Here is a 13,513-nt window from a genome sequence, read left to right as displayed (position 1 = left end):
ACACAATAGGAGGGATATCTCCTAGATTGTAAGCTCTTCGGGGCAGGGTCCTCTCCCCCTCTGTCACTGTCTGTATCTGTCTGTCATTTGCAACCCCTATTTAATGTACAGCGCTGCGTAATATTTTGGCGCTATATAAATCCTGTTTAATAATAAATAATAATAATAATAATTTATTATGTTGCCTATTATCCTTTGACCTTTAAAAACAAAATATGGCTGTCAGTTGCAATAATACAGAGATAAAAAGAAAAGGTCTGTCGTCTATGGCAACCAGTCAGGATTCATTCTTTGGAGCTGGCTGTTTCTAAGGGCAACACATTTCCTGATGTTTAAAAAGCAAAGGCGGAAGTCTGAGGAAGCTGTTGCCAAGCAACGCTTGGAGGAGGCGGGGGCGTGGTATATGGGCGGGGAAATGGGAGGCGTGATGAAGAGGGCGGGTCTCCGCTGCCGTACATAAGCGCCCACACAGGTGTCAGTGATCAGACGCGGCCGCCGCCAGCGCAGGATAAGCAGCGGCTAATTGGAGCACCAAAGGCGGCAGACAGGGGCCACCATGTCCCGCTCAGAGGAGGTGCACCGGCTCACCGAAAATGTCTACAAGGTGAGCACTGGGCACTATGGAGCTCTGTACACCATGGAGACCCCTCAGGGGGCAGCGCTGCTGGAGCCATGCTGGATGCCCTGTGCCATGCTGAGACCCTGCTGGAGTTTTATCATTGCTTGCATTGGCCACCCAATATTATACTTAGAATTGTCTTTATTCTTCAGTTTAATTGCTTCTTACCATAATTGTTACCATGTCTGTGTTATAACCATTGGCTGGTTGTGCCCACTCTGGAGCTGGCACACTCCCTGTATGGGTATTCTCTGGGTTTAGCTCTGCTACAGTTTTTATTATTCTTTTAATTCTTAGTTGCTCTTTGTTATATTTTGCTGTGTTGGCATCTTCCAGGACAGGTGGTTTTGGTGGTGGGAATTGAGAAGATCTCGGTGCAATTGGTCCATTTGCATGATTGGCATAAAATATACAGAATTGGCTCTTCTGTAACTGTAGAGGTCGGTGAATATACTAGAATTGCAAATTTACAGTGAATGTTTTATTTGTTCCTTCAGTTAAGTTCTGACGGGCGATGTGGTTGACTGCTTCTGCCTGCGAATTTGAGGTTGCATTGACATGTATTCATGAGAGTTGGCTGGAACGCGGTTGCCATTCTTGTGCCTCTAAGGTTCACAGGTCACCTACTGGCCAACCAATGCCGATGGAAAGTAGTTCCATTCAATTCTATGAAAACTGCTGACCAACCTGAGATACAAAAAAATAATGGGGTTTGAACCTTCTTTATACATGTCCATGATGTTGGGTGGTTCATTACTGGTTCCATACCTTTAGAATACCCACCCATCTAAATGTGGCCTTCTAGTGATAGACGTACTGGTACAGAGATCTCTCAGGGTGCACCAATTTGATGAAACAAATTTTAGATTTAGCACCTACAGGAGGGGAGGCTGCACCTACAGACTCCAGACGTTCAGCAGGAAGCCTCCTGAGATATTCCAAAGGTCACCTAACTTACCACTATGGTTGTGTCGTACAAATGGGCAACCATTTTGGTAGCTCTAGCCAAGCCAACAATTGACAGTCATTCCTGATTTCAAACATTTTTTAGGCAGTTAAGTCGGGTGATGAGCACTGACCATCCATTGGAAGATCCTCATTATCAGGAGTCATTTCTCAATGGAATGGAGAAGCTCCTCATTGAAGATCCTCAGGATAATCTAATGATAGAAATCTATATTCAGAAAGGGCTGGGCCAAGAGGTAAGAAGAGATGGCCACGTTGGCCTCTTTGGCGGGTTGGGGATGCAAAATTGGCACACAATGGTGCTAAATTAGTTGAGGCCTTATGGTAGGTTGTGTAGTATAGTAGAAGTTGTGTGCCCAATAAATGGGCCACTCTTAGGGTAGTTCTGGACAGGCCAATATTTACAAATCATTCCTGTATTCAAGAATCCCTTGCAATTATTAGACAGTTGAGTTGGGTGATGGGTTTCTTCAATTGTAGTGTCCAATGCTCATTATCAGGAGTCTTCACTATGGAGAAGGTTCTCATCGAAAGGTCCTAATACCATTCTCGGTCCCATGATGGAAGTCTTTGGGCAGCAGGGCCACATTGGCCACTTCAACAGGTTGTAGATGCAGAATGGGCAACCTGTGTTTGCTAAAGTAATTGGGGTCTTATGATGGGGTGAAGAGAGAAGCACACCTTGGCCATTGGGTGCTAAAGAACCATTTCCTGGTGCTGTAAATCCAAGAGGAGGATCACAGCTCACGTTCTTGGCTCTCCAAGATAGAAATATCTCCATCAATGGCCCTCTTAGCGATACAGGCAATCTCCATGATCTTTCCGTCCCCAAACTAATGAAATGTTATTGCTGTGGGTTGATCCATGTCGTTGACCTTTGTGCTGCCTCATTTGTGCGTTTCATGGTTTGATGATTTGATGTGAATTTTGTTTTCTTTTTTTTTTTTTTCCTGCAACAATAACATTAGGAATCGGAGTAGCCATGTTCCCGTGTGAGAAGCTGGCATGTTCACGTTAGATGGTGGCACTTTAGGTTTCATTAGCAATGCCTACGAGTGGAAAATTAATTTGGTTTCAATTATACAGCAGGTCCTTGTCGCAGAAGGCGCTGTGCAGGTCTGAGAATAATTACAGAGAAGCACAGGGGAGGAGGAGAAGGTGGTGGGGGACCTGTTGCTTTGTTCTACGTAGGCTAGGCTGAGCCTTCTGAATGTGTTGCAGAATGTAGACGCCTGTTAGACCTTTGCACCTAACAGGGAAGAACTGGGGCTCCCTACGTGGCGCTCCTGTTTTGGACTTGGATGATTGCAGTATTTAAGTAACTACCCCTTGCCCCAATCCTTCCCCAGATTTTAGGGTGTAGAACGCCCTGGCTTACCAGATTTCTAAAATCTTGCACCCCAAAATGTATTAATTTAACCAATGACAGGTTCATTTATAGTGTCCTAGAGCTGTGTGGATGTTCCTCTCTGTGCCAACCTTTCTACCCATCTTCTCCCCGTGTCCTTCAGGTTAAGCCCGCTCACATGGGAGGTGGTACAGAAGCCTGTGCTGTGGTACTGACTTACCAAAATATTTGCGTAGGAACAATCTCGGGTCTAGCAGTCCTTGGAGAGCTACCTAAAGGCATCATCTGATACCTTAGGGAAGGATTGTTTGCTGAGTGTAGGTAGAGGAGAATTCTAGGTGAGCTATAAGATGCAAATCAATGCAGCTCTGTTATTTATTAATGAAGGCAAGAGTGCATTTATAAATACCTGAATATGACCTGGTTTCAGCCTTAGCAATCCCTGTGCAGCAGAGCTTAACATTTAACAGTAAGAAACCGCAGCATTCACCGTGCAGAACATTCTGATTGGAGGAGAAAGCGGAGAGACGAGAGAGCTTATCAGTCTGCTGCTTTTCTATTTGCTGCCAACTCACAAGCTGGGGGGGAGATAAGACCTGGAAGTGTTTTTATTTTTTTTGGCAAATGATGATACACAATGCTTTAGCAGACATAATTTCAGGTAGGTTTAGGATGGACCTTCTGATCCCAGACTGGTCTGGCACTGCCAACCAATGCTCCAAGTTTGTAAAATAAATGGCCTAGATCTCTCTCCATGAAGGTTTCTACACTCAGCCGCTTGTAGCTTCCTCGTGTTTGTACAAGGACCAGGATGTGGATTTAGCTGCGTTCTGTACTGGATTAACCCCATCAGTGGCTTTGGAAGTCTGCGTGTCGGCGAGCGTGGCTTTCTTGCAATGTATAAGGAAAATATTCGCATCGCCTTTATCTTTGCCATAATGGTGCAAATCTGGCTGTAAATGCGAAGCAAGGAAGTCGGGTATTTGCACCCTTTGAGATGGGCGACCACTGTTGGCTAATATCTGCCATTGTTGGAGCAGATCAGGCAGTTCCTAATGGGAAATCTTGCAGCGTCCAAATTTTGGATCATATCATGCAGTTGCACTGCATCTTTTGGGGGGGCCATTATTGGATCACATCAACCAGTTCATATTGGCTGGTGTCCATATCTAGGTGGGTCCATTGTTGGAGCGCATCATGCAGTTCGTAATGGGCAGTCTTTGGATCTGGCTGGGTGCATTTTTCAGTGGCTAGTGTCCACATCTGGACTGGTCCATCGTTAACCACATCCAACAATTTGCAATGGCTATTCTCTGCACCTGGGGGGAGGTCCAATGTGGGGTCAGATTTTACAGTTCTCAATGGGTAGTCCCTTCATTTGGTTAGTGAATCCCATCACATAATTGGCAATGACTAGTGTCTGCTCCTGGATTCATCGTTGGACCACATATCCGTTTACATCTGGGCTGGTCCATTGTTAGATCAGATCACACAGTTCATAATGTCTGGTGACCACATCTGGGTGGGTCCTTTGTTGAACCACATCCTGCAATTCACAATGGTTAGTCTTTGCACCTGGGTGGGTTCATTTTAGGTACAATTAGTCAGTTTAAAACTGCTAGTGTCTACACCTTAGAAGGTCCATTGTTGTATCAGGCAGTTTGAATTGGCCAGTGCCAACTTCTTGGTGGGATTGTTGTTGAATCAGATCACACAATAAGGTTAGGAGCAGGGGGTGGGACTTTTGTTGGATGGAATCACATACTTGGCACTGGTTAGTCTTTCCATCTAGGTGGCCCATTGTGGAGCAGATTATAAAGTTAGCAATGGCTAGTACCTGCATCTCCATGGGGACTATTGTTGGATCGGATCATGCAGTTAGGGTTAGGGGGGTGGGTCCTATATTTGAATCGGATTGTGCAGGTAGAGGCAGGAGGGTTGAGTCCAATATTGGATTAGATTGCGCAGTTGGGGAAGGGGGGGTGGGGTCCAATATTGGATTGCGCAGTTGGAAAAGGGGGTGTTGGGTCCAATATTGGATTGCACAGTTGGGGAAGGGGGGGGGGGGGGGGTTTGGTCAAATATTGGATTGAATTGCCCAGTTGGGGCAGGGGGGGTTGGGTCCAATATTGGATTAGATTGTGCAGTTGGGGCATGGGGGGTTAGGCCCAATATTGGATTGGTTGGGGCAGGGGGGGTTTGGGTCCAATATTGGATTAGATTGCGCGAGGGGGGGTTTGGGTCCAATATTGGATTAGATTGCGCAGGGGGGGGGGGGGTTCAGCCCATTTTTGGATCATACAGCAGTAGCTAATGTCTACATCTGTAGACGGAATAGATGTCCTTTATTCCTCTGGATGAGCATGTGATGGCTAGACCGGCATCCCAGATCCCACACTCTGCACAGGCCCCCTCCCCAAGAGTCTAAAAATATTACCCAGGAGCCTAGGCTGGCGCTGTTTTTGTGTTTTGTTATAATTCTGTAGGTGCCCATTGTGCGCCTCTCTGCCCGGCTCAATGGTGAGAGATTTGTACTGTTTATTATTGCTGGTATTTGCCTTTATCTCCTGATCCAGACACAGTGTTTATCTTGGCTTTTGTCGTGTATTATTGTAACCTTTCTGTACACAATGCAGCCAGTGTAATCGGGTCTAAGATGGCTTCTTTTTATTTTGGATTTTTCTTTTAATCCGAAAGCTTAAAGTTCGATGGCGCTTAGAGGAAGCACAATGCTGGCATTAGCCGGGACTCCCTGTCTGCGGAGGGCACGATGGAGGAATAGAGACGGGCTGGGGCAGCACTGCTATTCTGCACAACGTGCAACGCTCTGTATTACAACAGGATATTTGGGAAGTTTATATGATTTTTGTATGGGGGGGGGGGGTTTGAGTAGTTTAGTTTTATGTTTACCAATTTTAAAGTCCATTATTAGAAGGGTTAAAACCCCAGCAGGTTTGTATTGATCATTGCAACTGCAGATTTCTCTAATTTCCTGTCCCTGTGACAACAGGTGGGAAGTGAAGGAAAGGGGCAGGTTGTGCAACAAGGATTTAGAGGACAGTGATAGGCTTTCTAGATTTTTGTCACCCGAGACGGACGTTCACTTCATTCTCTGATGTTTTAAAGCTCGCTGAACAACCAACCCCTAATGTCTGCTACTGTTTCTGATTGAGGATGCAGTGCTGATTTGCGCCAACCATCGCTGGAAATGATCACCAATGATTGTCTCGAGCGTCCATTATTGCATGTGTGTGCTTAGCTATAGGCCTGGTGCACTTGAGCAAATCTACTGCCATTTTTTATTCTTTTTGATTGGATGGAAGGCCCAATGCCTGCACTCCTGGGGAAAAATGTTTTCTAGCGTGGTGGTGTTAGCACTTCCTCCTTTCTTGGCATAGGGTTGGCATTCTTGCTGGACTAAACACTGGTCACATGACATGCGGGCGCTGCTCTGTCCTGAAGTTCCCTGAGCCTAGCCTGGGTGACAAGTCTTGTACTAATCCTCCTACTGATGTCATATGATTGTCATGGGAAATGATTGATCTGTTCCAGTGACAGAATAATGCACGAGCATTGTACACACAGCTCTTTTCTATAAAGGGGGTTTATGAGCAAGCAGAACCCCACTGTTCTCTCCTCTGTAGTTGTTTGCAATAGTCATTCCAGATTGGTCATTCATGGAAGATTACAGCAGCCCCTGATGTTGTTCTTTACATGTCAGATTTTCTCCCGAGATGAGCACAACTGAGAATCATCTGATCTGTGTACATAGCTATAGTATGCAGGGGTGCCACTTAAAGATATTGCAACACAGGCAGCTCAGGTGGTGACCACACTTTGGTCAGGATAAGATAAACATCCGTACAGAAACCGGTATGAATCCTGCTGCAGTTTGCTAATTCTCTGACTGCACACGGCTCACCTGGAGGGCAACTACAGCTTAGTCTGCTGATGTCTCCATAGAGATTGCCGGTGCGGTTTATTAATACTCATGGGAAATGTGCTCATGCTTGCACAGCTTTCCTAAACAATGTATCTGTCAATGTGTGTGGAGTATTTTCCAAGCCCTGGGAATTCTGGATATGCATGTCTGCTAGATGGTGAACATTGGTGGGGTCATTTGGTAATGGAGGTGGATGGTGCCATCTTTTTGGATGGGGTGTGCTGAGGTCTGTGTGAGAGGCACATGGAAGCTCCATACAGTCATTTGCATGTTGGTATTTGCACGTTACAATGTGTTGCTGCCACTGTACCACCCTCAGCACCAAGAAATGCAAATGCCCATTATATAGCCGGGTATCAGTTGGCACCTTGCGGATTGTATCCAGGCTAATGGCTGGCTCAGTAACCACGCCGCATTGTAACAGAAGTGGAGGCTGCTGGTCCCTGCAGAGAGACGATCGTTCACATGTTTCCTCGCTTCGCTCGCCAGTATGCATTGCATGTCCATCTCTGCACCCTTTTATTGAAGGCTCAACGCCAAATCATCAAAACAAACAGTAACCAATGCGTAAAGCAAAGAAAAAGCTAATTTACTAACGTCTGCCGTCTTTGTTTCTGTGCCGCTGGCTGCGATATGCTCCCATGTGGTTACAGAAACAGACTAGTCATTGCACATGATGCAAAAATAAAGGTTTTAGGTGCTGTGCAAAGCTCTCCATGCTTCAGAAATGGTACAGAAACCCATCGGGGAGGGAACTGAAAAAAAAATGAATACTTGAATGAAGTGTGCACTGATGGAATTACTGCAGGGGTTATTCATACAACTAGCCCAGATTCAAAGTTAAAATGGACTGAGCCCTGATGAAGGCAGACTGTACCCCTGAAACATGTTGGCTTTTCATGATAAGCTCCTGAATATAACCTGGGCCTTCTACATTTGGCTTGAACACCCACATCAATGTTATAGGGTGACAACCCTTTGCGCCTGTGTTTTCAATAGCTCTTTGAAATCAGATCACAGGTGGCCATTTTGACACTCATTAAGCAAACCTGGCCCACTGTCATTGAAAATGATCAGGCAGCCATCACTTAAGCTCTCATAAACAGAAGGTGGCTGTAAGGGATCAGTAGCACCGAGAAGGAAATTTCCATGTTCAGCATCTATTTAATTCTATAATTGTTTTTGTTTTAATTTCATCTCCAGCACCTGGATATCAGGTTGGAAGTGGGAGGTGTTACTTTGCAGGACTGGGTCGGCATTTTGGCCCAAACAAATGGGTGTGTAAATCATAAAGACTGGTTGAACAGAACTGGAAACCTCTGGGCCCTATCTGGTGTTTTCATGCATTGTACCTGTATGTTCGGCTGGAGTTGTGCTTTAGGAGATTGCATCAGGTTGGTTTGCTTCATTAAAGCTGGCAGGTGTCCTGGTAGTCTGTGGCTAATTATAGGACATGCTGGGTTTCATGCTAATTTGCATCCAGAGCCTGGGAGCCGTACGCCGAGGAATGCATGGAAAGGACTTTATACCTGTATGATCTGAATGGTGGACGGTTTCTAGGAATTGGAGAATAATGATTCAGTTCTATCGATAGACATTTTCTGCTGGGTTTCTCATGGAATATGGCAGTAAAAAGGTAAATAATGTCAGGTGGGTGTGGGAAGGGCAGAGTTGGTGAAGAGGGGAAGGAGTTGCAGGATCTCCTAAAATGTGTATGCATTAAGCAGTGTAGAGAGAATGTTTGTTTTTGGGCAGTTGTACCAGGAATAGAGATAGGCCTGCGAGTGCATGGAGGAAAGAGCCAAAAGCAGAATGTAAAAGGTCCAGGTTCTGTTTTATTCAGGAGGCAATCAAGAGAAGCCAACAGGTTCGGTGGTTCGGTCTTCCTTCATCAGGGCTTTATCACCTTTTTTTTAAGGTGTAATCTGCATCAGGGGGTCGAGTTGCTGGATATCCTAGAGGTGTAGAGGGAATGGTTCTCTTTGGGCAGCTCTACCGGGAATGGTGAGCAAAGATCAGCCTGGGAGTTCATGAAGGGAAGAGCCAAAAGCAGAATGTGGGCCTAGATTCCATTTTATTCAGGAGCCAAGCAAACATGTTTCAGGGGTTCAGTCTGCCTTCATCAGGGCTTGTTTTAAGGTGGAATGTGGACCAATCATATAAATTACTCTTCAGAATTTCACCAGTTAAGTGTACACTTCATTTTACTGTACCAATCTCTGATGGAGGGCAATAAAACCCTGAAACGTGTTGTGTTTTTTTAAATTCTGGTCCTTTCACAATCTACTTTTGACATTTTCCTCTTTGCACATCCAGACCCTGTTTGGAGACCTCATGACTGTCACTAAAATAAAATGTGTCATAATGGAAAGGGGTTTTATTGAATGTTATTGGCTTGTTGATGGGAGTGGAGAAACCAGAGAAGGCAAAATAATGTTGCAGACAAATGTGTAACCCTGAACTGCATACATAATATATTTACCTCTCCCATGAATTCTCCATGGTTTTGGCCATTGGCGATTCCAGTCACAGATGTTATGACAGTGAAGCTTTTTAGACTGACAGTGAGAACTTGTGTTATCAGTTGTCTAGGCGCGCTGTTCTGATTGAATTTGAAGGCATAACTACAGCTGGGCGCTGATTGCCCAACATTGGCTGCTCACTCTTGCTGCTTGTGGGTAAACAGGCTTTTGTTTACGCAGCGATGAAGCTTATTCACCGGATCTTCACTTAAAGGGAAAGTATTCTCAAACCCGATGTTAATGATAGCTGCTTACTATTGGATTGTTTCCTCTCCATTATGGTAAAGCAGGGTTCTTCCCAGGCACTTTTAGCTGGGCACACCACCCGGCACTTTTCAGCACCCACCCGGCTGTTTTTGGGTGGTTACCAAAGAGTTTGTTCACAGTACAGTGGCTGCCACCCACCTAAAATCTCTTCCCACCTGGCTTGAAAAAATTTCTGGGTTGAGCACTGTAAAGCCAACATTTATTGGTGGCCATGGTGCCCCCACCCATTCAATATGATGCTATCTTGTTTTGGCCATAGCAGCCAGAGTTATTGTAAACTTCTGGCCAAATGGTCAACGAGGGTCAGCTGGTAAATCCTCTGGTGTTCCATGTGTGCCCTTTGATGTAAATCATGTCACCCTGCCTCTGTGATTGTAGACCAAATGCAAGCAAGACCTATAATAATGTGGGACTTATTCTTTGCCTCAATGGTGTGGGAGCTGATGTGGGTGTAGCTGCACATCATTGACTTGACCATCCCCTTGGCTTGTATGTTCTACATAATGGCCTGATGAAGCCATCATTTAGTGGTGGCTCTACCCTTGCAATGTCACTCCGTACTCTTATGGCCATAGCGGCCAGAATTACTGGAAGCTTCTGGCTGAATGTTGCATGGAAGGGGAGCTGGTAAATATTCTGGTGTTACACTTGACGAATCTTTGATGTGACCTTGTCTTGGTGTTTGTGGACCAGATTAATGCAAAACCCATAATGGTGTGTGACCTATTCCTTGACTATGGAGGGTAACTTGGCTTTCAAATATCAAATGCCCTTGGAATCTGGTTTATCTTCTCGCCTTTAGCATTGTCCCAATATTGACTTTAAAAAATGATGGGTAGGCTACGCAACACAAAAACATAACCATTTTTTGAGAACTTGGTGGTCCACCAAATGAAAGACTTACGGCCTTGGGTTAAGTCTTTGGGTATTTTATGTTGTTCTGGTCAATTCTCACATGTACGTGGACCTATGAAATTATGACCTAATGTACATCATCCAATTGTAATCGACCAGATGATAGGGGGATGTAGGGCCAGCTTTGCCCTGGCTTAAGCATATTCTGTTCCACTGAGTGGAACATCTGGTGGTAGTTGAGGTGGGGCAGTCAGTTTGAGAGGAACTGTAGATGAACACCACATTAGGAGTTCAGCCAAACTTCTAGAAGTGTAGCCAGTTTCTTCCCATGTGAGCATGCAATGAGTGTTGCAGAAGCTAACAGTCCACTCTGGATTTAAGCCAGGTGACTTCTTTTTGATTTCATGGTTTCCTTGTATGGTCAGGACCATGCCCAGGTAAAGTCTCAGCCAGGTTTAACGATGGAGAACTTAGAGCAGCTAGGACCTAAAGCTGTCAAAAGTACAGCAAAAGCTTACAATGTCAAGCTGACATAACCTCTTATGTAAGGAAAGAGAATTGAACAAAAGAATCTTTATCTAAATGAGAGAATAAACAATGGTAACACTTTACATTTGCTCCTATGTGCCTTGTTTGATTATAATTAGGCAGTTGGTCACGAAGACCAAGGAGTTCAACTAGCATGGCCCCGTACTACTGCAGTAATTTAATGAGTCCTTGAATACAATACATTTGAATTTGTCAAAGCTTTATTTATATTTTGTTCAACATCTTTTAAAACTGCATGTCTATCCAATGTTTGATTTATGTAGTCAATAATTGGTTTTGGAAACCATCGTTGGTCATTGCTCTGGCTTCTGATGTTCTTCTAAGGACAAGCTGGAGGGCTCTCAAGAAAAACAGTACTGGTTGTTTGCGATCTGATAGAGGGGATCAGTAAACATCGTTTACACCATATGGCCAATGTTTGGACCCCTGACCATCGCCCATATATGAGCTTTTTTGACATCCATTACAGTGCCATGGTAAAGCGGAACTCTAGCTTAAGCATCCATCCTCACTTCATCACGGGCACTGCCATCTTCCCCAGGTTGTCTCCAAGTTCTCAATCTGTGGCCATCTTTTTTGGCCGTAATGGGATGGTATAACTGCTGCATGTGTGGCCCTGTAAGATGCCAGGATATCTGGCATATGCAACATCTACAAAAAGAGGGTGAACGGGCAGGTATGTTTTACTTTGGGAATTTGTGCCCAGAGCATTTGTAAGGTCTGTCAGGGGCTGCCACCCGTTTAAAATTTCTTCCCATCCGGCTAAAAAAAAAATCTGGCTTGAACCCTGCTGTAACATCGATACCCTTTGCTGGCAACATTTGAACATTTTGAAGGATTTTCACATTGCATGCTTCTGGCATTTTATGATAACTAATTATAAAAAGAAAAGTTACAACTGAACCGGTTGTTCCTCTTGTGCTGATTTTTGTACTACATTCAGTCAAGATGAATAGAATGATAGATGATGATTTTGCATACTTTAAATCATTTGGTGTTGTGATTTCTACAGTAGCTTTCTGCCCCTGGTAACCCAGAAATTGTGTTATGCTGCGTGAGAAGAATTGTCGGCCGGTTGCAGCCCCTGTATTCTGACCCAACTCACCAGTTAGGCGGTTACTGAAAAGTGCTGGGTGGTGCGCCCGGCTAAAAGGGTACGGGAGAACATTGGTGTTATTTGTTTAATGTCATACAATAACCTATGGCTGCAGAAATTCCCTTTTCCTTTATTCTTTATGAGCTAATACTGAGTCCACATTACTCTCCTCTACTTCAGCGCCCCTTTTGCAAAGCTCCCTTTCTCGATCGTTTTTTGGGTTTGTCGTTTTTGGGCAGCTTGACATGCCAGCCTTGGCCGATACAACTCCCATACGTTGGTGGTAATTTGTCCTAACACCAAAGAGTGCTGAGCTTGCATATGGCTCAGTGTACAATCTTCTAGAAACTTACTAGCAGGAAGGTTAAACACTTTAATTGCAGAAGAATTTCATAGACTTTTCCACTTTTTATGTGTAAATTGCAAATTTAAGGTCTGCTCAGATAATGTGTGCTTACGGTGCACATTCATTGACCTTACATTATACAATTTTATTGAATTTTTTTTTTCCACTCCCAGTTGTGTGTCAGCGGTAATTGCAGCATGCCACATAAGTCCTTCTTTTTCTTTTTTTTTCCTGTTCCAATTACTGTCCAGCTGTCTGCTGATGCCTCGTTCATAGTGTGTAGGAAGACTTCTAGTTACAAGGACTTCATTACCCTCTCGTTACCGGAGTAACCTTCATTTTACCGCTACGAGTTGGCCTAGCGAAGGCAATTATAAAGAGTTAAAGGAGGTCACGTTAGGCTGAAACAGATTTTTAACTTCTTTCTTTATTTGACGGGGAACGTTGGCATTATACTGGGACTGAATGGGGGGGCCTTAAAGGACCAAAATATCAGTTTGCTAAACTGCAACTGCTGCGGTTTTCCTTTTGCACGGTTAGAGATAGAAGCTCAGAATGAACGCAAGACAATTTTGGCGGCTGCCGATTGCAAACTTTTTACCAGTTTCTTTCATGATTTTACGGTTTACGTTCTCATTGTTTGTGGCAAGGCTTGCAGGATGAAACCCTGTGTGTATTATTGTGTAGGGTATTCCTTTTCCTAGTAATATTAGGGTTGAGAACAGATGGGGAATAAAAAGGCTTTGTACCCCACCAAGGCCCACGTTGTTGACTGGAATATACTCTGATACAATGGCAAAATTTTGCCAAAATTTTACAACTTTTTCTCATCAAATTTATGACCTAGCACATTTTTAATATTTATTTCTTGTTAGCTATACCTCATAAATGCTTGACCTGAATAATGCATCTGCTGTGTTATATATACAACAATTACACCACCAAGCCTATCTTGTTGGCTCCAATGCATTCTGCTACAATGGCAACATTTTGCCAAAATTT

The 13,513-nt window shown here is 44.3% G+C and overlaps 1 protein-coding gene across 5 annotated transcripts in view; it reads left to right on the top strand.

Annotated features, from left to right (window-relative positions):
* The first annotated feature begins 490 nt into the window (after window positions 1-490).
* BAIAP2 (BAR/IMD domain containing adaptor protein 2) overlaps window positions 491-13,513 on the top strand; it is a 99,979-nt gene continuing 86,956 nt past the window's right edge. For all 5 annotated transcript variants that reach the window (XM_072403510.1, XM_072403512.1, XM_072403508.1 and 2 more), the window contains exon 1: window positions 491-604. In XM_072403510.1, coding sequence (XP_072259611.1) covers window positions 557-604 — 48 coding nt within the window. In that variant the 5' untranslated portion in view covers window positions 491-556. The remainder of the gene's footprint in view (window positions 605-13,513) is intronic.

This window comes from Pyxicephalus adspersus, chromosome 3, assembly GCF_032062135.1.
Source record: "Pyxicephalus adspersus chromosome 3, UCB_Pads_2.0, whole genome shotgun sequence".
In the NCBI taxonomy this organism is placed as follows: Eukaryota; Metazoa; Chordata; class Amphibia; order Anura; family Pyxicephalidae; genus Pyxicephalus; species Pyxicephalus adspersus.
Note: the sequence above shows the minus strand (reverse complement) of the source record. Positions and strands in the feature narration are given on the sequence as shown.